This window comes from Ammospiza nelsoni, chromosome 2 (genome assembly GCF_027579445.1).
Source record: "Ammospiza nelsoni isolate bAmmNel1 chromosome 2, bAmmNel1.pri, whole genome shotgun sequence".
In the NCBI taxonomy this organism is placed as follows: Eukaryota; Metazoa; Chordata; class Aves; order Passeriformes; family Passerellidae; genus Ammospiza; species Ammospiza nelsoni.
The window spans coordinates 112,519,177-112,546,550 of NC_080634.1; the positions used below are offsets into that span (position 1 = coordinate 112,519,177).

The 27,374-nt window shown below is 37.1% G+C and overlaps 1 protein-coding gene across 11 annotated transcripts in view; it reads right to left on the bottom strand.

Moving 5' to 3' along the window:
* Nucleotides 1-427: 427 nt before the first annotated feature.
* The window catches only part of CASK (calcium/calmodulin dependent serine protein kinase), a 185,316-nt gene continuing 158,369 nt past the window's right edge, over nucleotides 428-27,374 (bottom strand). For 5 of the 11 annotated variants that reach the window (XM_059493303.1, XM_059493301.1, XM_059493310.1 and 2 more), the window contains 10 exons: nucleotides 26,464-26,532; nucleotides 20,921-20,989; nucleotides 19,505-19,540; nucleotides 16,537-16,733; nucleotides 16,067-16,182; nucleotides 11,220-11,300; nucleotides 11,046-11,126; nucleotides 9,389-9,591; nucleotides 7,532-7,615; nucleotides 428-1,865 (listed from right to left, as the gene is read on the bottom strand). In XM_059493303.1, coding sequence (XP_059349286.1) covers nucleotides 1,689-1,865; nucleotides 7,532-7,615; nucleotides 9,389-9,591; nucleotides 11,046-11,126; nucleotides 11,220-11,300; nucleotides 16,067-16,182; nucleotides 16,537-16,733; nucleotides 19,505-19,540; nucleotides 20,921-20,989; nucleotides 26,464-26,532 — 1,113 coding nt within the window. In that variant the 3' untranslated portion in view covers nucleotides 428-1,688. The remainder of the gene's footprint in view (nucleotides 1,866-7,531; nucleotides 7,616-9,388; nucleotides 9,592-11,045; nucleotides 11,127-11,219; nucleotides 11,301-16,066; nucleotides 16,183-16,536; nucleotides 16,734-19,504; nucleotides 19,541-20,920; nucleotides 20,990-26,463; nucleotides 26,533-27,374) is intronic. The other 6 variants (XM_059493309.1, XM_059493307.1, XM_059493302.1 and 3 more) reach the window with 5 other exon arrangements.

The window sequence follows — 27,374 nt, forward strand, 5'->3', positions numbered from 1 at the left end:
CACTGTGAGGAAAAAATCCTGTATCATTTAAACATAAACACTAAAATTCATCTTATACAACAGCACAGCCAACCAAACTTTGAGAATTCATTTTAAGGAACAGTGTGCTTCTGACACCTAAAAAGAGGTGGCAATGCCTGCTGCCTTTAACCATTTTCAGAGAAAATGCAGATCACGTGGGCCAGCGAGGGCACAAAGAAGGAAAATGAAGTGCCAGGCCATTCATGGTTACACCTTCTCAGTTGGCTCTGCCCTAATTCCAGCCTTGTGGAAGGAAGCCTGTGCTGACCCAGGAGGAGCAGAGCCCCTGGGACAGACTGCAGGCTGTGTCCCTACAAAGGCTTCCCTTGATGACACTTTTACTCACTGCACGAGTCACTGATTTGCTCTTGAAACTCGCTGTGATGAAATGAAGGACCCAAAAGCATTTAATTGTTGAACACATAAAAGGAAGTATATTTAAAATAAAAAAAAATTGGTCAGACTGTAGAGTCAATTACCATTTTTAAAGGAATTTACAGGGCTGTTGTAGATGAGTCTTTTGGAATAGTCAGTTTATCGCAATGTCTAAACTGGTTTCTTCATTGCACAGTATTTTCTTTTAAAATGTGTGCATCTTTAAACAATTACATACATATTAAAAATCAGCATTTCTTTGCTTCAACTTAATTAAAACGTTAATACTCTCAGACAACACAGATCTGAAATGGTGAAACCAGTAACTGCCCCCTCCCACCTTACAACAAATTAAATTGAGACAAAATTACAAACACATTTCACTACATGATTATTATTAATAAAAATCAGTTTTTCTTTTTTTTTTTCTTTTTTTTTAGAAAGTTGCCCAAAATGCAAGGGATGTGCATAGGTTTACAACTTAGTCAGAATAATATTTTGCTTTATTCCCTTGGGTACGTGTTCCCATGAACGGAATGTACTTTGCTGTAGATTACAGGTTTTATCAACACAGATACACCAACGGCATGAACGCTTGCGACTGTCCACATGCATTAAGAGTCAAGACCCAATTTCAAATTTCTAAAACTTTTACAGAGTTCTTCAAAGAGACAGTATCACATTATCTGGATGTTACACAAAAAAGTACTTAAAAATACTATCCTAGGAGAGAAAAAAAAAAGCATGAGAAAAAAAAGGCCTTTAAAATTTATGAATTTGTTTTGTAATCACTAGACTAATTACTTCAAATAAATAAAGGAAAGCAAAGTATTCCAATCCATAAAATCAGACTCTAAAAAGAATGTAGTGTTCCACCCCCAAGTTAAGGTAACAGAATCATATTATTATTACTATTAAAATAGATTATAGAAAGCAGCATCTATTTTGTGCAGTTTTTAGGGGCCCTTGAAATAAAAAGCTATGATTTCCAAAAATATAACATTCCAAAAGACTGAATAGTACATACATTTAAAGATACATTTTATTAAAGTTTAGGAGAAATGATTAAAAAAAAAGATACTGTCTCTTTAAATTAGTGTTTCATCTTTTTTTCCCCCTCCTCCTATCTATTCGGACATGACAATAATTATATTTTAGGTCACACTACATCTAGGTAGTCTCTAGGGGCCAAGACCTGTTGACACAAGGTCAATAACGAAGAGGTTTTCCATGTATGAGGTGGTTCCCAGTAATGACAGATTTTTTCTTTTCTCAATTCTCTCATTCCTGGTCTAGTAGACCCAGGAGACTGGGACCCACTGGGAGGCTGTACACACGAGCTCGATGGCTTCCTCCAGGTGCCTGATGGTTTCATCAATCTCATTGTTGATAATTGTTAGGTCAAAGTAGTGTGCATATGTTCTCTGTAAGATCTCCGACTCCTTCTGCAGGCGCTGAAGGGATTCATCCTGTGCGGCAGCCGAGAGAGAAACAGGAGAAAACAAAAGTTGGATTGTTTTGTGCTGTCCCACAACAGCTCCTCAGCTGAGAAGGAAATGGGCAAAAAGGCCTCAGGGAGTTGAGGTGCTTTAGCTCTCCCACCTACAGCTACGGGAATCACATGGGAGAAAGGGCACAGCTCCCTCTGGAAGCTGACACTCAAACAGCACTCGGTTATTGACGTTCTGGGAGACAAAACAAAACACAGCTCTAGAGTTAAAAAAGCAAGTTAGAGGATGGAAGTTTGGAAAAGCAGCAATGGAGACCACATGTGAATAAATCAGACCTGGTGCACAAATAAGAGCTATTGGGCCTAGGCCCCAGTGAGAATGTGAGAAATGGGAGGAGGGGGAGAGGCTGTCAGGAATCAGCTGTTCCCACTTTTGGTAATGTTTTCTGTTCCACACCAATCCTCTGGGTCTGCTTCCTTCAGTGACAATTTACTGATAAGGAAGTTCTCACTCCACATCACTGCTCTGTGGTTTCTGTCTCAGAGCAGGGCATTTCCAGCCCCTCACAGTAGGAGATCCTGGAGATGAACCAGGCAGCTTGGACATCAGACCTTTGTTAGTGAGGTCTGCCTGCCTGAGGCAGCTGCATGCAAAAGGCTTCTTCCCAGGGCTCTGCAGCAATTGTAAGTTTGAATTATCTTCCTGCAAATTTCCTTATGAATTAAAAAAAAAAACCCAACAAACCCATTTGCTGTTTTCAGGAACCTTGAAATAGCCACAGGAAAGCAATCAAGTCTTTCCTGTCCCACAGGTTTGAGGTGGATTTGGTGCAAAGTGACTCCTGCTGCTCTGCAGCATCCATAGGCTGACTCTACTTGATAAATCAGCTGGGATACACTTTGCTAAACAGACACAGTGCCCACAGCTTTGGCACTAGAAATTATTCTGGAAACTGATTTTTATCCAGCTGTTAAGATGACCTCCACCTTTATTTTTTTCTGTTTCAGTTTCCCAAGTATTTGTAATTACAGTGGCAAGTAGCTGTGGAACAGGAGCTTTCAGGTCCCCTCAAGGAAACAACCTGCTCTGAGACAGTTCTCCTTCCCTGCAGCAATGAAACCAGCCACTTCAGGAGGAGAAGTTCTCTGCCAGAGTTACAGTTCTGCTTCTCTCCTGAAGCTGCAGGCTCAAATGGGGAGGGGGCTGTGTGGTGTGGTTGTCTTCACTTGAAAATTATTACAAATTTCCTTCCAAGTCAGGCAAATACTCCTCACATGCATTTCTGTACAAGGGATGTTCCCTGGACAGGCCATTATGCACCACCTGCAACTCCTGGAACTTCTGTAGAAAATTCCAGTGTGTCCAAATGTAATTTATGCTATTAATAAAGAGAACAATGTGGGTCAACACTAGTATTAAATATTTTTGTGGATTATTTCATATGGCCCAGTGTTTTTAAGTCAAAACCCTAGTTAGGTGAACTTCCAAATTCTCAGAGATTACAAAAGAGACAGCAATTTGTATCGGCTGAGCATCAAATTTTTCCTGCTTAAATTAACCTATAAAGAAAGGTCAGTAACTTGTCATGCAGACTATTTTCAATGCTTTAAATGTATCTAGCTAAGATTAATTTTGTATTTATAGTCTGTCTTGTCCAAATCATAGTGCACCTTGAAAAGAGTTTTGATCTCATGACACAGGGCTAACAGTGCCTGAGAAGCCCCTGGAAGCCTCAGAACTGTTAAGTCCTTATGCAGATTTTGAATTATTATTCAGATTTCCCATCAATGTTACTTTTACCTACAGATTTGGACTTTTCTCACTACAGCATCTATCCTATTGTGACTGACAATGAAAATCTGAAAATCTCACAGCTATCTCATCTTAAAACAAAGTGAACTGGTAAAGTTTACCTTGCACACACAGGTTCCATAAAACTAAGTCTTTCAAAAATTCATTAAATTTCAGGATTTTTCTGACTTGGCTTCTCCCAGATCCAACTTTACTGGGATCAAAGTGGTCTTTATTTTGGAATATCTAAATTTCCCAGCCTGCTGGAAATGTAATACATTACTTCTTTCATATACTTTAATGGGCAGTAATAAGTTTGGGATAAGCCATTGCAGTAAGTTTCAAATAGGTTCAAACTTTCCTAAGCTCAGCAAAAGGAAAAGAGACAAAGCTCTTGATTTTTGTTTCATTTTGGGACTAAATTTCACCTGTGTTTGTGATAGAGTATCTATTTGCACATGTCAGACTTGGCTGTTTTCTCTGAGTCTGCAAGACTTAAATACCAAAATTCATCTTTGAAGCTAGCTGTAATCAAAGTATTTGCTGTAGTAAGTTCCTCTCATCTTCTCTAAAATGTCTTAATTAAATTTTGCATACCGAACATCTCAGCTTATGTTCCAAGAAGGAAATTCTTCAGCAGTTGTGCTCTCAATAGTGTCAAGGAAGAAGATATTTATCAAAATGTTCAGTGAGCTGCAGACAAATGAATGGCCACAACTTCAGAAATTAACATTTGGGAGCACAACATCTGCATTTCCTTCTTCCCTCAGCTCTTGTGCAATAGGAATTTTATGTGGGTCTAGTTGCTGTGTGTCCATTACTGGATCAGACTTTTTCTTCCTAATTCATAATCTCTCATTTTCTTCCTAATTTCATAATCTCTCCTTTTCCACCACAGCTGAAAGGAGTTAAACATGGCTTTATCCATGAAATACCCATGTACATAAAGGCCACCAGTGGCACCTTCACTCTCTGAGGGCTGGGTTTTTTAGCCTGAAAGTACATAGAACAACAGCTGCCACTTGTGGCAATCAAAGCCCAGCCCAAAAAATTACTAATATTCCCTTCTAAGGCTGTGGACAATGTGGAAACACCATCAGGCCTTTGCCAGTTTTGCTTCAACAGAAAGAAATTCACAATTTAAACAGTTGGTGGGCTCCACATTTTTAAAGAAAAATCCTTTTATTCTTTGGCTGTAGGAAGTACAACTAAAAGTCTGAAGAATTTGGCTCCATAAGGTTTACATCAAATAAATGGAGCCTGTGATCTCTTTGCTGCTGTCTGGGCAAAGGAGGTAGGAACAGCTGGAGGAAAGAGGAACCACCCCAAGGTTTTCTGATGCACTCTCTCCTCTGTTTTAGCACAACAACCATCAGATTTAAACTTCCTCTGTGATTAGACAGGTGGGGGCACTCTGGGAGATTCCCTATACGATTTACATTGGGCTGGTGCTTTGCAGTTCTGCTCAGGGTGCATTGCTAGATCCTCTGGAACGGATAATATTTTGTCTCCTGACTCTTGCTGTGTGGGCCTCAATTACTGAGACATTTTGTGTGGTCTTTGACAGTATCATCAAGTGTCTCAAGAGAAGCACTGTTAGGATCAGGCCTCTGCACTGGTTTCACCACAGAGTTCAGATATATATCTGTAAGAATATATTTTTTACTCCATAGCCTCTCTTTTGCTAGCAGACAATTTTAGTGCAGATATCAAAAGTCATTATTATATTAAATTTTGACTCCAATGGTAAAAGTAATGTTGCATGGGAACAAGCAGGTCTACATTCTAGAACTACTGCAATAACCAGGACTACCTTGTGAGCCCCTAGCTGGTACTTACAGGCAGTTTTCTGCACCATTTTGGCAGCTATGTACAATTAGTACGAATGCAGGAAAATGAAAAGAAAAGCAAAGATGAATTTTAAGAAAACATGGGGAGGGGAAAAAAGGACAGTTGTTACAGAAATGTTCTCAAAAAGTGCAAGTAAAATAAAACAAGGCAGGGCAAGAGGATCAACAGAAAGGGACACTCATTACGCAAATGAACCTTTCAAAAAGGAAGCATGAATGGGAAATAGGAAACATACACTCCTCATCCTTGTTTGCTGCCCTGCAGGCTGCTACACACAGACACACTTTGCTTATCTGCCCAGAAAACCTTGGAAAACAGGATTCTGTGTGTGGGTAAGGGCTGTTGCTATTACCATTGCCTGCCCCTCCCTTTCCTTTGCTTTAATTGATTGATTAAATTAGCACATTTTGTAAGTGTGGCCTTGGCTCAGCAATTCATGTGCCTGGGTGAAACCCTGCAGGCACAGAGACTTTTGTCACAGGAGCTTAAAACAGGTTTTACAGCACCAACACAATATTTTACTTCTACTAATTCTTTGGCACGAAGTACTTCCCCACCACTACTGTAAAAGGCACATTTCTGTTCTCTTCCCAGTGTATGAGGGAAAATGTTTTCTCCCTCACATGAACTGTCCCAAGTATCTCTGTATTACATCCTAACTGGAAGATTAAAATTTAAGTACCACTGGCAAATGAGTGAGGCCAAGGAAAGACTATTTGGGAGCTGAGCAGGTATGAAGGCAAAAAGCCTGAGCATTTGTGAATTTTACAGGGTACTTGATGCAATGCTATTTGTTTACACAAAGGAAAATTTAGTGTGGATGACAAAATTCTAGTATTTTATCCAGATTGTACTGATTCACAGCATCACACCAGCAGCTACATGAAGTGTCACTTCACTAACATGGCAAGCTGGGCTGTGCTGAGAGATCTTTGTTTTTACACTCTTGGGTTGTACCATTAGGGTGTGGGTCCCTAAGACACAGTGAAATGATATAATGCTGTGAAAGTGAACAGAGCCATCTTCTCCCTCCTGTCCCTCTTTCACTGCTTGTTCTAGCACTGGTGCTTAAAAATTAACAAAACTCCAATTTAGAGCTGAAGTAGCTCACTAAAGTATCTTAGTGAACAAGCAGAATGCCTCAGCTGTCAGTAAAATTCCAGCTTGAGGCCAAAATTCTTCACTTTCCACTTTTGGTTTCAATTATCATGCAGGTTATTTGCATTTAAATGTGTAAGTCTGGCTCCTTCCTTTCCTGCAGGCCTCTGCAGTGATGTCACAGCTCCATGCTTATGATAGTGTAGTTACATTTCTATAGAAACCTGCTCTAGTGACATGGCTTCTGACTTTGTGTTTTGATGATCAAGGAGACATCTAGGATATTTGGAACAGATTCATGATCAAATCCAACAGATTAAATATTTTAATATCATGGTTTTAGGAAGGTGTTTGTGAAAATGGAGTTTGTGTTAGTGTCAGCAGAATTGCTTGGTATCCTTGAAATCAACAGCAAGAGCAGATACCCTATAAAAACTAGGTAGGAATTGGATGATGTGCACCTCCATGAATACTTAGCATGAATTCCACAAGCAATTACCCCTGGGGTCAAAGATCCCAGTTCTTAGAGGACAGCTGTCAAAATGAACAAGCCTATTTCTGATATTTATTTGCTGTACAGGGAAAATGCTCAAGGTAAAGGTGGGATCAGTGCTGGCATGTCAACTCACAATTGAGTAATTTGTGCCAATGATTTGGAAATGGATCTTTGAGCTGGAGCAGGGAATGAAATGTAAGAATATGTACTTATAAGAATATGTACTTTTAGCATACAGCACATGGATCCTTCCTCTTGAAGCCCACATTTTGAATTATAGGTTCATAAACAATAAATGTATGTCAATCAACTTAATAAGGCTGTGATTAAATTATTTTTCTGCCTCTTCATTTACAAACAAGGAAACAATTGAAGAGTCTGATTTGCACATTTGAACGCCATCCTTAATTCTGTCCCTGCCAGGACATCAGATTGCAATGTGCCATACCTCATTAATGCCTGGGGTGATCGTAGGTGCAGCAATAAAAACAACAAAAGGAGCAAACTCTGCAGTTCTCAGGACCTTCAATGCCTAGGGGAAAAAAAAAATCAGATACTTTAGAGGAAATCTCCAACAATCAATGTGAAGTAAGTTTAGTCACACAAGCAAAAGACACAAATTCATGATCTACCAATGCTGGATTTGTTTTAACTGGAGTCAAGATCTTAGTAATACAGACACCTAGCTTTTTCTATTATTTTAAATTTTTGGTGGTCAAAACATGTATTTATCCTTAATTAAAGGGAGTTTATGAGACAGTAAAAGCTTTAGCATTTTCAGAGTGCCTCTCCCCATACAGTCTCAAAGAGTGTGGAATTCTGTTTACATTTAAACTGACTGATGAAATGCCATGTAAAAAAAATCAGGTATACCATAAATAAGGAAAAGAGCCAACTGTGTTTTAGAATATTGATTAGAGTATAAATTTTATTATTATAAAATTATTATTTAAAAAAAATGAAATGCGATGTGAGAAATTTGAAGTGTTTAAAAATTGAGCACAGCACTGAATGCAATAAATACAGCTCCAGGCTCCTGAACCAAATCTGTGCAAAAGAGAAGAGCTCTCATTAAAGAGTTCCCTTACTGAACTGAGTGACCCAGAGCTGCCATGTGTGACACTGTCACAGACCTGGCCTGAAGCGCAGGACATTGGGTTAAACACCTCAGCTGAACTCAAAGGGATGGACAAGATAAAGTCAGACTGCTAAAGGTTGCTCTGGCTTTGCTCTTTTGATTACTGTCTTCTCCAAAGCTTTTTCTTTTTAAGAAACCAACAAAAAAAAACCCCATAATCCACCCTCTCCTTCAGCTAAAAGGTTTTCATCTCTGCTGCCACCAGGAATCACCTCTGTCAGCCTGTTCCAAACAAGAGACAAAGCCCATAACTGAAATGCAAGAAAATCCATAAGAGTGGCCAAGGGAGAACAGGCAAGAGGTGTAAGAGAACCAGGAATAAATCCACAAACAGGCTGGCCTCAATGAGCTGAGATGGATGAATGAGGAAGCTGGATAGCAAAGTGGCTTGCTGGACGTGAGCTGGAGGAAATGTGGCAAAGGCAGCTGTTACCAAATGTAAATATATTCCAACAAAGATTAAAATCTCTTCTGAGAATTGTACAGCTCTTGAATTATGCATATTGAAAAAGTTTATCAAGAGAGTTTGCTGTTAACAGCTGCTTCATTTGAACTCATTAAAAATGCTGCTCTCCCTGAATGCTGTTAAATGTGGGATTTTATTTCTAAGAACATCACAACACCATCATACTCTGAACTCCCTTAAATAGTTTAGTCAGGTATCTCATTTCTGTTGTGAAATTCTTAGAAAAATCTGAACTTCCTGAATCCATTTACAAAGAAACAAGTCAGCAAATTTAAGCAGATAACCTGGGTCACAATTTTGTCCTTCCTCCCATTTCCTTCCATCTGCTAGAATAATATGAACATCACAATTGTCTATATTCATGTTGTTTCATTTAACAAAACATATAAACAGATCCCTGTGAATTGAAAGTAATGGCTGCACAGATGTTTCAAAGGAAATGTATCAGAATTTTCCACAGATTTTATACAATGAATAAATAAACTATTAGTGTTTCTTCAGAGCCTTGTTTTTCTTCTCTGTGTTCTTCTAACCATATGATTACCAGAATTCCACAGATTGATATCCTGGTGGTTCAAGGACTTTTGTTTCACATCACTTTATGCAGCACTTACCTAGTGTGCAATCAATAAAAAATTTCAATGAAACAATGTTGAAGGATTTGTGATGAGTCCTATTTTTATACACTTCTAATTAGTTACCTGAGGTTCTACATCAAGTATTGCAATTAGTCCCTGCTCATGGATCTTTCGTATTGTTTCCAGTTTTGTCCCATACATTGCATCCTCATGGCTGCCATATTCCAAATATTCATTGTTTGATATATCCTGCATCATTTGGTCATGTGATACAAAGTAGTAATTTTTGCCATTTTCTTCATCTTTCTTTGGAGGTCTGGTTGTGTCTGAAAATATAAAATATTTTAGTACAGAAGCAATATTAAGGTTATATGTGGTTTCTTTTTTCTGTTTTTTTATCAATACTTACTCACGGAACTGAACCTGTCAGATCACACACACAGAGCAATGAAGGATGAGGGAGTCAGAATGACAGGCACTGGGAAAAGCAGGAGTTTGAGGGATATGTGTTGGAAAAAGCAGCAGTGGAGTCCCTAGGGTCTACTGAACTTAAGATACTCATATTTCTCCTAAATCCCCTTCTGTCCCAAAAACATTTCTGCTTTTTCCTTTTTTAAAAAAATTTATGAGGTTCTTTTGAGAGCGAAAAGGATAAGCCTAAAAAACTGTTTAAAAACCTGATTACCTGTGGTCAAGAGAAGTAAAGGCTACTTAGGAATAATATACTTTTTGAATATTGCTTCTACAGACTTATGTGGTAAGAGAAGTATGGCCTACTAATCTTTACAATTAACTGCCATTGTGCCTGACCTGGTATTTTTGATCTGGTTTTCAGTATGCAGGTAATTTCTTCATAAAACATTCTTCCAAACACTTCACCTAATTGAAGGCCCATCTCAAAAGCTACCTACTACACCATGGTTTTGTAAAGGGATGCAGAAAATGCATCTTTTTAGTCTTATTAAATCAGTGAAACAATTTCAGTGCAGGAATCACAGAGCAGGAACCTAATGCAGGCAACCTAAGGCATGCTCACCATGGTATATGTGAGTCCATTTTAAAAGCATCTGCAGATAAAATCACTACTTTCTGTGAAGAAAATTACATGAGTGTCACTTGTGAGCCAGGTATGGCATTTCTGAGGTCAGTCTGAAATAGAGTGAACAGGTAGGGGCTGGATGCTCTTATTTTTGGTGTGCTCAGCTTGAGGAAAAAGGATGCATCTCCAGGAGACCATGAAATGGGATCTGCAGTTCCTGCAGGGTATTCATAGAGGTTGTCATGAAGGGAAAACACCTCTGTGCTTTTCAAAACAACTCACTGGCAAGCAGTGAAATTAAGTGTGTTTTCTTTTACTTAGTGTCATCTCTGGAAACTTAAACTATTTTAGTGCAATACCAGTCCTTAAGACTTGGCAGTGTGAAGTAATTAAGACACTACAGGTTCCCTCTAAATCCAGGTCATATTTCTGCTCACAGGAATGATACACAGTTAAAAATGAGAAGTCTTTTATCCTTCATTTTAAATTAACAAACATCTGGGTAGAGAGATGTATCTCTAACAAGAAGTTTTGTGAATAGTAAGGAATATTTTATGCAAAAGTGGTGTAACTTTCTACCCTGCCCTTTGAAAAAGCAAAAGAACCAGATCCAGTCCCACACAGCTCCCACCTTCAAGGCAGGATTTGTCTCAGCTGAGCTGAACACAGGCAGTAGAAGCAGGAGGGTCTTGTCAAGGAGGACACAAACAATTCTGCAGCACACTGAGCCCTGCTACTTACGAGGAATGGGGTAAGCAAATCTGTCCGGGTGTTTTGTGATGAGCGTATTTTTTATGTGTCTTCTTCCCACACCGTGGGCACCTGAGCCACAACACAAAAAAATCATTTAGAAATATTCCACCAGAAAGGCTTCAAAGCTATGATGCTATGTTCAGAAAAGTAACTGAAAATTACCTAGTAGGACTAGTGTTTTCCTTTTGAATGCTGGCAGCTTTACTACTTCTTCATATGTGACGAGATCTAATTGATCAAACACTAAAACACAAAAGAAAGCCCCAAAGGATAAGAAAAAAAAGGCATATGAAGGGTGACAACTAATTCTGCTAGAAATTATAGTTCTATCAAGATGTAGATTTATAATACAAAGTACCATGTTATGGAAAATAAAACCATTCATTCCTTATGCAATTTTAACAAGAGTGTTCATTTAAGAAATTGTTAAGAGCAGTAACAAAGCTACTGAGATGCTCAGCAAAGTTTGCATGTCCTTTCATGCAGTGTTCAGCAGACCACAAAAATCAGCTAGAACAGCATGCCATTCACGTTTGCATTCCTGAGAAATAGCAATACTAAAGAAAAATTTGTGGACAGTGACCGACATGAATGCAATATGAGAACATCTATTTACACTGAAGATAGGGATACTTTCATAATAATGTTTCAACAAGATCTATGAGAAATGCACAGTGTTAATACTTTGTGGTATTTATTCTTTCAAACCACACAACTTACTTGTAATTAGAGTTCTCTTTAAACACACGTGCTAATTAAACTGACATGCTTTTTAAAACTTGTGACAGAATGAAGAATTCTAATGAAAAGTGATGGCATTACAGAAAAGAACCTCCACCATATTTAGGGAAAAATTGTAAAAGTATTATTTCAGATATCATTTCAACTGCAGTTGAAATTGGATGAATTCCAGCATGCCTATCAATCTGTTGTCAATTGCCAGGGAATATAGTGATTGACAAATCAAGTTTTGTTCATTAATAACAGCTTATTCCTCCTGTGCCCACCAACACATCATTTCTGGTAACTCCTGCTGAATTCTAATGACAGAAGCAGGCAGGAGGCAGTTATTTATATTTGTAAAGATTGCAGCAACCAGCAATTGTGGAGCAGAATAACGAACAAGAGTTTTCAGTTCTGTATTTCTGCACGCTATGAAAAGGAGGCAGGAGAGACTCCATCCAAACTGTGGAATCTCTCTCTGAGTGTTTCCAAGGTTTAAGTGGTGTATCCATCTCAGCTATATCCAATCCATCTTTTAGGATGAATGTGGGTATCTCTCAGTTTTTCAATTTGATGGCAGTCTTTTCACCTGAGAGAGTCCAATGGCTTCAGTTTGGTGAAGCTACAAATCAGCCAATTGACACACACAACTCTTTAAAGCCTTGAAAAGATACAGATATGAAAACTTCCTAGTCCATTTGAAGCATTTTGAATTTCATCCTAAAGAAGAATCTCTTTCAACCTTTCCCCAAATACTACAAGCAAGAATTCAGTCATATCTTTCTTTCATTCCACGATGGAATTATTACTCTTGTCCTTTTTGCAACTTAACATTATTTAAACAAATCAATAATTCATTTCATAATAATGATATACAACACACTAAACAGCTTTACCATGCTAACCACCTAAGCCTGCAAGTGTCTTTTTCCATTGAAAAATAATAATGAAAAAAGAAATCAATCCTTTATTTTCTTCTTAAACAAAGCCATGTTATGTTAGATACAAACAACAGGAACAAACACCAGAAATGACACATATTAATGTCTTCATCACAAAGTAGTAGCATGGAGAAAATGTGTCTCAGTCTACATGGATTTAACTAATGATTGTGGGGTTCTCAAATGCAAAAGAAAAACGATTCATTTCTTAATATACAAAGATAGGAGGAATACAGGGCACACTTAAAGACTGAACTTCAATGCTTCTGTGTTACTAGCTGATAAAAGAAAAGGAGTTCTTGAAAGGAAACAGTAAGAAGCAAATAAAGAGGCATTGTCACTTGACAGGTTACTTACATGCACAGAGGCCATTGGGAGTAAGACAGCATGAAAAATGTACAGGGGTCATTGAGATATGGCTTGTAATATATTAGTAAAATAAAAAGTATATGCACAAAATAAACTTTACCATGCAATAGTCTAAACACAAGGCAAATAAATCACATTAAGAAATGATAAACATATTTTATAAAAGCTTGGCAATTTTCTACATTATGCATAATATGGAGCATAGTTCTGGTATGTTCTCCTCTTTTCTGAATCCCTGCAATAACTTTTCAGCAAAATAAATGAAAAATGTATCTGGATATCACTGCAGCATATCTCTAGAGCATTTATAAAAATGTCAGTGTATCTAATAATGGAAGAGATATTTCATTTTTTCTGCGGGCTTTGGTTTAAAACTGACTTTGTGCTGATAAAACATATGATCATGAAATTGCCTGATACTCTAATATGAAGCATGGAGGAAAGAACAACAGGATTACATTTTTCTTGCAAAGGAAAATGTATTTGCTTCTAATTCTAAAAAGTAACTGAAATAATCTCCTGTTTACTTCATAAACTATGTCTGATTTGCAGAATAATCTCATTTCTACTTCCAGTAATATCCCAACATGCCACATCAGCTCTCAAATCATCACAAATCTGAGTTGACTATGAATTATTTTACTGGGTCATTTCTCAGCACCCCAGAGCAGTCTCACCCCTAAGAGAAAAATAACACACAAGTCCAAATAAATAACACACTGCTGATCAATTTATTTAATTTTATACTTGGATAAAAGAGAAATAAATTCTACTTTCCTGTAAGAGCAACATTTTGACAATGATTATACTTGTTTTGGATCCAGCAGAAGAAAAGATCTGGTTTTTATTCTGAAACAGAAGCACTGAAAGGCTGCAAGGGCCAGTGCTGCCACATTTCTGACCAACAATCCTGGATGTGACAGAGCACTTCAGAGAATGTGAACTCAGTGCCACCTCAGTTAAACCTGAACTCACATGAGCACCAAAGCAATCCATAATATTCATATATTGAATATTCTATATTTGGGGTCATTCCCTGGAATATTACTGGCATTACCTTCAGTACCTCAGGGACACTAAGATCAATAACACTTCTACAAGAAATCTTGATTTCAATCTGTGCTTGCATTAACTTTTTGACTTAGGGGAAAGAGGAAGCTGAATTCTAAAGGGAAATGTTTCTTTTATGGTCATTATCATAATTTTTAACGTTGGTATTTCTAATTCTTGGCAAACACCTGCTCTGATATAAAACAAATAAAGATGTAACACTGCTGGGGAAGGCAGGTGAACTGTGTGAATCAAAGTGCCATTAACCTACTCTGAAATGTTCCCCTATGCCAAGATGCGAAGTCCACATTCCTTTCAGGAATTTTACTGCTAGAAAATCTCTGAGCTAGGTCTGCTCCTACAGTGCTGCTTGCTCCTCCTCCTCCCTGGCTGTCCTTCCCTTAGCTCACTCCCTTGCAGCAGGCCCTGCTTACTCACAAGACATTTTCAGTTCTGTATTGAGAGATGCATTAAGAAATGGACCTGCCCTAAAGAAAAAATATCCATGTTTTTTTGGGTTGTTAGTGATCCAGTTCATAGCATGGCCACAAGAGAAGGGAGCAAGGCTGTGGGAATGTGTGCTGGGAGCAGATGATATCAGTACTGTGGAAAGGCCTTGGCTCATAAAATCCAGTTTACTCTCAACAGCTTTTGTTGTAATTATTAAAATGTGGTTGAGTGTTACTGCAGTGAGGGGGAAACATCAGAACAAGCAGGGTGTTACAGCAGCAAAAGGAAGGAACCTACTTAAAGCTTTCAATCTCTGCTTGTGAGAGCTTTCAGGGTAACAAATAGCTTTATATTCACCTGTGAACATCCTAAATGCAACACTGAATTTAAAGAGTATAAACAACAATTACTGTCTTAGAATTTAGGCTTAGAATTTACTGCCAAATTACTTTAAAGGAAACACATATTCTGTAATAGTGACACATTATGAGCTCTGATCCTGCACACCTTGTGCAGGGAAAGAGAAATACCTGAAAATACGGATTTATATTGTTTAATCAGTGTGCTCAGGAATGCAACTGAAAAAAAACCCCTAGAAATGAATGTAATACAGAATACTTTCATTACACTGCTTGGACAGGTATCTGTTCTGATTCTAATAAAAATCTCTGCAAGTCTCTCAGGAGACCACAACAACATAAGCATCACAAAATGCGCTGCCAAAGCAGGAGCAACAGAAAAGTGTTGAAAAGCAGTTTCAGCACATTAAGTATTTTATATTACAAGAAGAAAAGAAGCAAATTCAGCTCACAAATGACAGGGTCTGTTCTTCTTTACTACTAAAACTAATGAATTTTACTTGACAAGGATCTCTTACTCTACACTTCTAAAATTTTTTAAAACAATTCATTTTTTCAGCACTCTAAACAGAAGCCCAAACTCAGGATTCAGGCAGAAATCACTGCAAAGAGGATAAACCTCCACAGCTGGTTCTGTTTGGTAGCTGTAAATAACACACTGACAATGCAATGGCTCTTATTCCACTTCCAGCTGTGCCACTTCAACAAAAATGCTCTTTCATGATGTTTTCACATATGTAATCTGTAACTATAAATACATATTAACAAGGATGCTACAGAACAGTCTGTTGTAGAGCACAGTACAGTTATATAGGTTACAAAAATCATATCCTGTTTGTTTCTAATGCTGCTTTACACATAAATCCCAAACAATCTAAGCCTCCATCAGGATATACTATGATGCACTGTTTTTGTGGCAGCTTGCCCCTCACTGACTAAGCTCCATGCTTAAATAGCAAAGACCAAGCAGAGTAATGTTGGCATAATTAGAATATTCCTTATATTTTCCTAAGTAACTCATTAGGTTTATATAATACTGCCAGCTGAACAATTAATGGCAAGGCTTAAACTGCAAAAAATGTAACCTGTTACAGATACCTGCATTTTCTGTTCATACCTGCATTGTGCTTTGCCAAATATTTGTCTTTGTACTGCTTTTTTTTCTTTCCAAACCAAGTACAGCTGGCCTGCTGCTCCTGTTTGGTCTTCTCCATGGCAATACAAGCAACTCGCCTGACATAAGGAGGAGAAAAAACATTTTCTGTTGTAATCAAGGATCTTTAATGAGCTGCACAGAATGAATTAGAAAAGCAAGACATTTTTATAGAACAGGGGTACAGTAAAATTTTTAAGACAGGAATTTATTTTTTAATGTAATCACACATTAAATTGCAGGTAACCCTTACTGCTATGCATACATGAGAAAAAAATTAATAGCACACAAATTGAGTCAATATATAGACTTACAGAAAAAAAAGGAAGAAAAAGAGAAAATAATTCAAAGGCTGGCTATACAACAATGAAAAGTATGAAAGACAGAAATAAAATCAAAACAAAATTCATTTTTATAGAAAACTTAAGTCATACCATTCCTGAAGTTCAGGAGAAGGAATAAGACCTGCAGTACCATTTTTGGAGTTCTCAAGTTTACCCTGCCACCAGTTATGATCATCTTTGCTAATGATTTGGATAATATCACCAACTCGGAATCTGATGCCAGCTTCTTTGCAAGGAATGAGGTCATCCTTTGCTGGATCATATTCAAATTGTGCTCTTACATAGATCTAGAAAAAAAAGAGTTTATAAAAGACACTGCAGTATCATCACTGCCATGGTATTCAGAGTAACAGGTGAAAATCTGATCTGTGAATGCAGCTACACACATTGGTTGCAACAAGCAAAGAAAGAAATAAAAAAGGAAGGTGCCAAAGCATAAGTGATAGTTGAAAATGAAAATGCCCACTCCAGCAAATGATGGAGACATATGATGTTATTTCAAAAGCTCATGTTTTCTACATTCTATAAAACCTGAACAGCAAAAATGTAATAAACTCATGGAGTCCCTCAAACAGTTATTAACTATCACAAATCATTCCAGAACACAAGCCAGCACCTTACAACTCAATCTGTAATGTATCTTCCAACTGAAGTCCCATGGTATGTTTTAAAACTTTCTGTGAGAGGAAGTTTTACTGGATGCTATAAAGGACTTTGGCTTTATTAGTGATCTTTAGAATGAGAAGTTTTAAGATTTAAGACATTTAAAAATATATTTTTCAGGAAGTCTTGCATTGTACCTATCACAGAGTTACTCAGGAGGAATGTGGGAATTCTCTGTATGGGTTTTTCAGTAAAAATCTGCTCCTATGCAAATAAAACTCATGATTTGAGCAAGCTATTCTCTAAAGAACATGAACAGAAAGAAACCAGACTCTAACTTCACAATTTCAAGGATGATACCAATCCTTTCCTTGTGTGTTTCTGAGCTCTCAACTCTAGAAAATGAAAATAAAAGTGATACCCAGTTTGGTTGCTAATTTGAGCCCTTGTGCACCCAGGGAACTCAAAATCAAAATTAAGTGTCATGCCCTAGATGGATAATTTCTACAATTCATGAACTTCCAACATCACCCTGCAGCATCTCAGCCAGCCTTGTATACACTTACTGCTGATTTTCTAACTAAAAATGGACTAGATTTAAAAATCCCCAACAATTACAAACTAAAATCTTTCTTAGAAAATGGAACAATCACTTTTCAACTCTGCTGAAACTCTGCTCCTGTAATAGCTGTAACTGTGCAGTGTTAGCACTATTCATGGCACTTAAAAAAGTAATCCAATCTGCACCTCAACAGGTGAATAAATTAACTTAAAATGGCTAATCACTTTTCTCTTGTATCTGATGTATTTTTATTGGTTTGCAGTGAGAGCATCAGATGACAAGACCAATACAGAACTCAACTTTTAATATATTATATCTGACCCTTGCTCTGTTATGCATTGAGTTTAAAAAAGCAACCCAACTTATTTTAATTACTTGAGAAATAGGATATTTTGAAACCAATTATGTTTACTTAGTAGTTTGTTTTTTATGAAGTAATCAATAGAAATAACCCCTTATTTTGCCTGAAGCTTATTCATACAAGTCTAAAAACACCAGCAGTATTTTTACTATCTAGACACTTCCCTGCTTTTCAAGTGCCTGCTCCAGTTTGAGCCATTATCCACCATATACTGGCAGCTCATGGAACATTACAGACTTCCTGACACATAAGAATATATCCATTAGCCAAGCCCTCACTGGTTTCAAGGATGACAAGAAAAATATGCTGGTTCAATGGGAAAAATCAGGTAAAAATTGAAAAAATAATGTAATTATAAATGCTGTGAGTAAGAGAAACACCATTATTTTGATATTGCCTAGAAAAAAGTCTCTTCTTTTGGGGAAAAAAACCCTATGAGCAAATGAAAATCTAATATAAATGTCTGGAAGGTGTTTCATGGAGCCTCTCCAGGTTTACATTCAGGCAGCTCCAGAAGAAAATGGAAAGCTAAAGAACCATAGAGAGCTTTAAAAATGGGAAGTGAAGTAAGAGCAAACCATTCTTGTGATAGAAGTTCAAGCCAACTCAACCAGACAGCAATATAAAAAGATTCTCAAAGACAAGAGTTAATGTAGCTGATTGACTTCTTGAATGGAATTGCAAGAGCTATTATAAAAATTCCTGGCAGAGAAGGAGGCTGAGTACACAGTAAAAAATTCAGAGGTAGATTCTGGAAAGACTATAAATAGCTGGAGCAGTTACTGGAGATCAATCACAAATCACTTGATGGTATCTGCTCATTTGGAGGCTGCAGAAAAAGAACAAAATTTCTTAAAATTGCAAAAAGAGAGAGAGGGAATCCTCTGATGAGCCCCACATGCTTCCTTGGAATTTTATGAGAGGGAAGATATTTCTGTGGTCTGTGCTGAGTTGCACAACCACCAGATCAAGGTAACAAAGTTTATGGAGGTCATTGAAAATGGGACTAAGGACTGAAATTTCAAGAGAGCATCTTCAGATTTATCAAGCCTTAACAGACACTATCCTTAATGTTTTTCTTTGAAAAACATTGTTAATGTTAATAATTAGTTTCAGATAAACTCAAGCTTTACAATCTTTGTCAGCACAATATTTTAGAGTTTTAGACACCTGCCCTACTTGTCTCCATTCCAGCTAAAATAGAAAATTCATCTTTCCTCTAATATTAAAACCTGAACAGGTCACTGCACAACAGGAAGTCTATTAATGCATTCTGAACTAAATCAACATCTCCAGTTAAATTCTCAGTGAATTTGCAACTCTCACACATGTGGACACATGAAAAAAAAAAAAGTATTTTAAATTAGCTACAAACAAATGAGTTAAAAGAAAAATGAAAAAAATGAAACACATTTTTCAAGCGTAAATGTTTTAGTCCAGCACATACAGAATATGAGTGGGGAGAAAAGGTAAGCAGGGATGTTTGCTAGCAGCTAAGTGTACAAAAATTCCCATGGAGGATATCTATTCACCTGTCGTCCTTTTGGTTGTGTTGTCGATGGCAAGTCCTGCAGAATAAAGTCAACCCAGGAGAAGAAATTTTCATTTTACTTTTTAAGGGTACATAACACTGTTTGTTAGTGATTCATTCTAGATTATAGTAAAATGTTAAGTTAGACAAAAGTATAAAGCATTGACCCATGTTTAGAAATAACTTTTTTCTTAAAGAAAAATCAAACCCAGGCTGTTTAGCAGCAAGCTGAAGAAAGCAGGTAAAAAGTTTAAGCAGATAGAGAATGTGCTTTTTAATAAATAATTCAGCATCTTCAACACAAAAGCACCACCACGTGAAAGAGGCTCTTTATGTGAATGCCTTTTCCATTTAAGTATCAAGTTTTGCTTTCAAAAGAGAGAGGCTAATATAAATGTTAACAAACCTATGATTAAAAATGTATAATGTGATCAGTTGTGCTGAGAATTAAGATTATAACTACTTACTTTCATGTTATAAATTTAATTTAATTCACAAAAATGTCCTAAATTTTTCATTCTACTAATTAATAAGCACTTTACCTCGTGGCAAATTATGTCTAAGTTGCAATTTTTATCAATAGTTAAAGAAATAGTTACTTGGTTTTGGGTTATTTTTTTTGGTTTGTTTTTAGCTGGTCCCATGAACTCATGATATTGACAGCACTCACTGAAGAAACTTGTGTGCAGTTACTACATTGGTCCAAACACAACAAATGAGAAACAAGACGAATTTTAACACCAATGTACTTTGGGAAGAACAGGAGATCGACAGCACCTTTCTACCTGAATACATACAAAACAGAAGTACTTTGTGTTAAAGATGTGATGGTAATAGCTTGGTTTGTAGTGCGGTTTAAAGCCACTTCCTTTTGCTTTCCATATCCAGGCAAGGCTCATGTTTCACACAGTATGTGCACGTACCACGACAGCAGAGAGCACACCAATTCCTTAACTCAGATAGCGGAAACCAGTACACGTTCCAGAGGGCTCTCAAACACAAAACTTAAAAAAAAAAAAAAGGATCTAAAATGTCTTGGGATACCAACTGCACAGTTACTCTCTTCCTTCAAACTCTGCTTCCAAAGTTGAGGATGGAAATAAAAGCTTCCACTTTAAACCTCTGCTCAGTTTTGAGGAAAGTGCTGACAATGATTTAAGGATGACTGAAGTGTCACAGTACAGTTATTAACATTTAATTCACTGTATGGCTTTTATGGCTTTTAATGAGAAGAACATGTTGGAAAAAGCCCTCTAAAAAAAAAAAAAAAAAAGAAAATGGGGAGTTACATATGCAATAACCTGGGTTCTCTCAGCAGGACAGAATTTTCCACTGACCACACGATAAGTATAACAGTAATGGCAGATGAGCACCAACAAAACTTTCACACTTTCTCTGTGTGGAACTGGAATCTTACCGAAACAGAATTGTTAGTGCTGCTATGACCATTAGCGGGGGACTGTCTGGATGTAGAGGGGGAATCTCTCTGAAATAAGACACAAGGTTCATTAACAACACAACACTATCACAGGAACACAGAAATATTTCAAAGAACAGTTACATCCACAGCCTTATAACCATTTGCTTAGCTGCTTCATTTGCGAAAGCTTCCACTCTACAAACTCTGTAAAGCTTTTCCACAGCTTAGGATTCAGGTTTGACATTTTGATTTATCTGAGGTAATAATTATTTCTATGTTGCCTTCAGCTTTTTAATAAATAACTGGGACTTCAGAGATCTCACATGGCTGACAACGCAACCAGCCCTCAGTCACACACCAGTCCTGGTTAAAGCACCTGGAAGTTATACCCTGAACAGTACCTGGAATAGAATGAGGCCCATATTCTGTTTTAAAGATGTTTCTGAATATTTTTTCAGCTTTGTGGTGGTTGTTAGTCTCTACTCAGCAAGATGCATCTCCCTGCAGTGCCTCACAGCCACTGAGGAGAAAGCTGGATTCTCTCTCCTCCCTTCTCATCCATTCTACAGCACAATGAGGGTTTTCCTCCAACATTCTTATGGGCTTGAAAGTATCAAACCTTGCCAAAATACAGCACTTGAAAAAAGCAATTCCCTTGACCCAGACTACCAGTGTGGCCCTACCCCTCAGTGCAGAGACAGCTGACACAGGGAGCACACTGGGAAATTCTACAGGAAGGATAACAGGAATTTCTGGTGGGTTTTTCAGAGCCATCTTTTTCACATGCCACTTTGACTGCACAGTGCTTAATTCCATGAGGTCAGATAATTGAGCCATCTCTTCTGAAAATAAAATAATCCACTCATATACTGTTAAAAAAAAATCCCTTTTACCCTCACAGGAATTCTGGAATATAATATTCCATGTCAAAAGTCAGCTTAGGAATGTCTGGTCATTTTGTGTAACAACAAGGACAGCAGAGCAAAAGGGCTAAAATAGTTTTCTAAGGAAACAAAGTTAACCCTGTCATATTTTATCAATACCATTATTTTGTGAATAATTAAAAACCTGGAGCTAAACTGTTCATGCAACAGTAATCAGGGATTAATGTCACATAAGTAAGAACAAAACTGGCCCCCCTCAATGTGTAAGGGACTGGGAGAAATCAGCCCTAATTCTAATTACAAAATCACTCCAGCACAAGTTTAAAATATTCAAATGAGAGCAAATAAACCATTCATTACTGAAAAAATATTTAAAAATGTAAAAAATGCAAAAAAAAAAAAAAAGAGAGAAGCCTAAAGGAATCAGTATTCCTTTTTTTCTTTTGTGTATGGATTATCAGCATCAACTTTATGAAATTGTAACCATAAGAACTTTTTCAAAAAGGCAGTAAGTCCCTTGCTTTATAAAGAGATTATATGCTTGCTCTGCAATTCTGTCTCTGCTATTTTCTCACTTTGAAGAGGTGAAAAATAAATTTTAACTTTTTTTAAAATATGGTTTGTTACGATCTGTTGTCAGTGATGGTTTAGCAAGAGAGCAAGGGAAAGCTTTGGAAACTGATGCAAGCACCCAGATCATGTGGAAAGAAACAAGTTTAGAGAATGCCACTATTTCTGGACTGTCTTGAAGGATTTTGCCTTTGAAGGAAATTTTCTTGGTTTGAGAATGTTTTGATTTGTATTCCTCCAACAATTCCCAACACAAGAGAGCATATTATTCAAAGCAAATGTTCATCATAACATACTGAGGAAAATATATATTCTCAGTGCTACTCATGATTTCATTACTGTCAGAAATAATCTAACAAGTTAGTCAAGAGACATTTCTTTATGTATGACTTTTACATAATTAGGCTGTTCTGTCAAAATTTCAAAAACATTTAGATTCTTAATTTTCTAGAGACAGGAGCTTTTTCAAAAAATACCAGACTCTAAAGTTAGGAGAAAAAACTGTATTATGGACAATCTAATGAGCCAAATCAAGGAGCACAGAGATCCTTGTAGAATAACAAGACTGCTTAGGACTGGCCTGGAAAAATTCAGTTTGGGTTGTGAGTTTGTTTCTCTATTAAATCAGCAGAAGCCTTTCTTATCCTGGGAACAGGGGCAGAAAAACACTTGGAGGATCCAATGTTTCTCAGAAATGTAGAAAGATTATTATAATATATTTTAGTAAACTCAACTGTCTGGACTTCCCAGCCTTCTCCAGCCCCAAGACAAAAAACACAGAAACCTTTGGGGTCCTCACTATTCAGCTGAAGAGCCACAGAGCCAGAGCCTTAGAGGAAACAACCAAAATTATTTCCAAATGATGGCAAACCCAGTTTCCCCTTGCTTCCCTATTTTGAGGTGTAGTTTTTGAATGATAAACTAAAGTATTTGAGATGCAAACCTATATGATGTCTATAAATATGACCTGATCAAATTAGATACTGACAAAAACAGGTGGAGCAATGACATTGTTGCCAGATTTAAAAAAAGAAACTCAAACAAGAAAACAAATAAAACCAAAACCTCCAATAAAAAGAGACAGAATTTCCAAAATTCTGGAAATACTTTTACATTTCTGTCTTGCTCAAGGAACACATCTGTCAGTATCTTTAATACAAATTTAAAAAAGGTTTAAGACAATAAAAACTCCTGATATTTGAGCACTAATGGAAATCATGGAAGATAAAAGAAAAAGTCCCTGGTGATTATCACCAGGCTTTTAAAAAACTCCCTGTATAAAGGCTTTTCTTCTTAATGAAACAATTTAAGAGTTTCACAAAGGGAATCTGAAACATAAAGAATGTTCATAAGGATTTTTTTAGTTTCAAGAAAAAAAAAAAAAGAGAAAAAAAGTACTTTTCTTACCATTCTGACATATCTGACACTATAAAAAGTCACTCTGGGTGTTGTGTCAGTGCAAAGTAAAAATGCAAATGTAGCCAGAACAAAATGCTAAATCATTGGGATAAAACTGAAACCCATAAATAGTGTACATAGCCATCAGCCTTAAGAAGGATGTGTTGCAATAGTTACTTCAGTTCATGTTTATGTAAATCTGCAATTTTCCTGGTATCTGATAAAGAAAACAACACCCTGGCCCCTTGTTATCTAAGTTTGTGTGTTAACTCAGGTCATTTGCCATGCCAGTGACTAAACAGGTCACCTCACACCACATCAGCTGATCCAATTTTCACACAAGGGAATTCAAAATTATTATGTCTTCAAGCAAGGTCTGCTCCATGAAATAAAAGATCTGGTAACTGAATGGAAGGCATGAGTACAGGAAAAGCCACAAATACCTAAAAAACCTGAAGTTATTCAGCTGAGATTTTTGCAAACTGCCTAGTGACCCTGACTTACATAGTGTAGGGAAAAGACTTCCCTATATATATGCAGAAATGGCTCAATATTTAGAAAATAACACTTATTTTAAATGACTATAAAAGAAGACAAATATGGCAAGTGAAATTCAAATCCCAGTTATTAAAAAACAAACACTCAATGCCCTCATACCTTTGTAAAGGCCTAAGACAGTAAACAAAAGCACATAATCTCTGATTCTACTAATATGTAGTTTTTTCTTATTCAAGATTAACAAGATGTTTTGCAGTCCAATTATGTGATCCTGGTAGGAGCCTCAAAGCCCCCAGTCCCCAGTTCTGTTTCATATTCCTCTTCTCATAAAACTACACTACATGAGCACCAGTCCATGACTGAAGGAGGGGGGAACCAAATATAGACTGAACTGTTGCCAAAAAATACCTTAACTAGGAAGATTATATTAGTGAAGACCCAATATCTCTCTATTTATCATGCTGGAGGACGAGAAGCAAGATTTCTGTGTTAGTAATGTCAGTCAACATTGAATTTTAGCTTTTTTCAATGGTTAAGGATTTGATTCATTTTCTGAATCACCTTCCTGAAAAATTCTGTGAAAGAAATTCTCTGTGTGCCAAAGGACTAGTGATGCTTTAACGGGATGATTTAAGAATACTGGGGTTTTTGTGTACACCTGTAACTGAATAAAATCAAGCTGAAGCCTTAGTGTGGCTGAGCAGGTGGAAAGGACTCATCCATCTCTGACTCAAAGAATGCTAAATGCTACAAAGTGGGATAATTAGACATGATTTCTTTTTCTCTTTGATCACACATTTCTAGTTTAGCCATTTTCTTCCAAAGAAAGGTAAGAGTATATTTTCCATTCTTCTGTGAAATAAATAGTCATGAAAAGCCTAAAGACACAAAACCAAAGAGATTATCTGCTATTACTAAAACGACAACTAATAGTATTAATTTAAAGCTGTATGCTGAGTCTTTCCAAATAATCATCTTCTCAGCAAGTCTGCAGTTTCACCAGTTTCTGTATTTCAATATTGGGAAGTAAGGTATCTTTTAGTATTAGTCCTCTTTGCAGCACAGAAGTCAATACATGAATTTGTCAGCACGCTGCAGTTTTTTTAAAAGACTTTGCAATTCACGAAAAACTTTTGGTTTCATGTTTATTTTAAGGAAATTGGCCTCAGAGGTGAAAATCTGTCAAACCTTCTACCTCTAAAACCTTTTAATTTTTGTTGAATTCTACTAGAAGAACCGAAGGCAACCAAAAAAGCAGTAATTTTTTTCCTTGCAAAACAGATTGTTCTGACAACCACAATAGCAGTTTCTGTGTATTCTAGCATCTGCTGAGCCATAAGAACAATTAGGGTGAAATCACAGCTCTAATTAAGATAAGGTGCTTGACTTCAGCAGGGGTTGTGACTTCACTTGGGGAGTTCTAATTCGGGAGCTGTGTGCGCAGCAAAGCGCGTGGCTGAGATTGGCACCATCCACACGCTGCAAATGCCATCTGTGTGCTCACACTGAACAGGGAGCTCAAGTAGCCATTTCATACAATTTAATCCCCTTCAGTTGCAATCTGGAATCTAACTTTGTGAGCAGAAGGGAATTAAACGTTGCTGTGCAAAAGCTGTAATACCAAGTTTCTAGTTCAGCAATAACTCAACAACTCGGCATCTGTTTTTCTTCTGTAGTGACACAGATAATTTTTTCATGGAAACATAATATTAAGCCACATGTAACTGTTACACACGACCATCACAAATTTACCTCAACAGGGTTATACAGAAACAGGTTTTTCAATTAACCCTTAACAGCCCAAAGCAGCAATATAATGTTTAAAGCCTAAAAAAGAGGAGGATCGCTCCTCAGCTCAGGAACTTTAATAGACTTACTGAAGCATGAGTTTAAATGGTCATATTTTAAAGGGGCTTCCTAAAATGCATAAGTTGAGGACCCCCTTTCCTAATTTTTTTTTCTTTAATAGGCTGTAAAGAGTTAGTTAAGGTGCTGATGAGATGAATATGAAGGCAGGGCTGAGTAGGTAGGTGGGACCTACTCGTGTTCCGTTATCTTTGTTGTAAAATTGGTGTGCGATCTAACAGGACAGGCAGAAACAATTTCCCAGAAAGCAGGAACATTCAGCCATCAGCAGGCAGTTAGTTACAGGACTGAGGAAGAAAGGGGATGGCTCATTAAATTCATTACCTCACAGGATGAAGACTGCGTGCGATAACTTGGCACAATCTTGAAGGTAATACTTCCACGCATTTCCCTCTGTGAAAAAAGAAGCACTTTGAGACTAACACCGAAGAGAAAATCTCCAAATTGTTAATGCTAGAAAGGAAAACATCATAGTCCAAGTATGAAAAGCTAAAATGCTATGGATGAGCTGTCATATCACCTATAAACAAACATTCATATTGTCCCCATTAATCTAAACGATGAACATGCATTACCAGTTTGTTCACCTGACCAGGTTTTGAATGCCTGGAATCCAGAATTGTATTTTTATGTGAGAGATTCAGAGATGTGTAGGTTTCTTCCACGTTAACCTTTTCTTTGCAGCTATATTCTTGTCATCTACAGTCTTTTCTACCAAAGTGGCATTTTCTTCCCTTTCATAATACATGTTAAACAGCAAAACTATGCAGTTTCTAGAAAGCTGCATTTTACTGAAGGTAGGAATTTCAAAAACAGTCTTTCATCAAAACAGGACATGGGGTCTGCCACTCTGCATTTACTATTGTCTAAGAATATTTATGACAAGTAGTAACTCCAGAATAGCAGCAGATTGTGACAATGCATTTTCTTAAATGGCAATCTGAATACTCATGAATACCACGTGGCTGACAACTGCAGGACTTGATCTGGACAGAAATCTGAGCAGATCACTTCAAGAGATCTCAGAGTTTCTCCCCTTTCTCTCTTTGGCTGGCTTACTGTGACCCCAAAAACATTCTATTTCCCTTGAAGCTTGTCTAGGATTAGTGATACCATCCAAGATGTCAAGGTTAGCGTTGCATGCAGAAAAATTAACAAGTGTTATGGAAATATCAAACAGACTCTACTAGCAAGGACAAAGGTGGAGTTTTACTGGAAAAAGACAGACTGTCTGA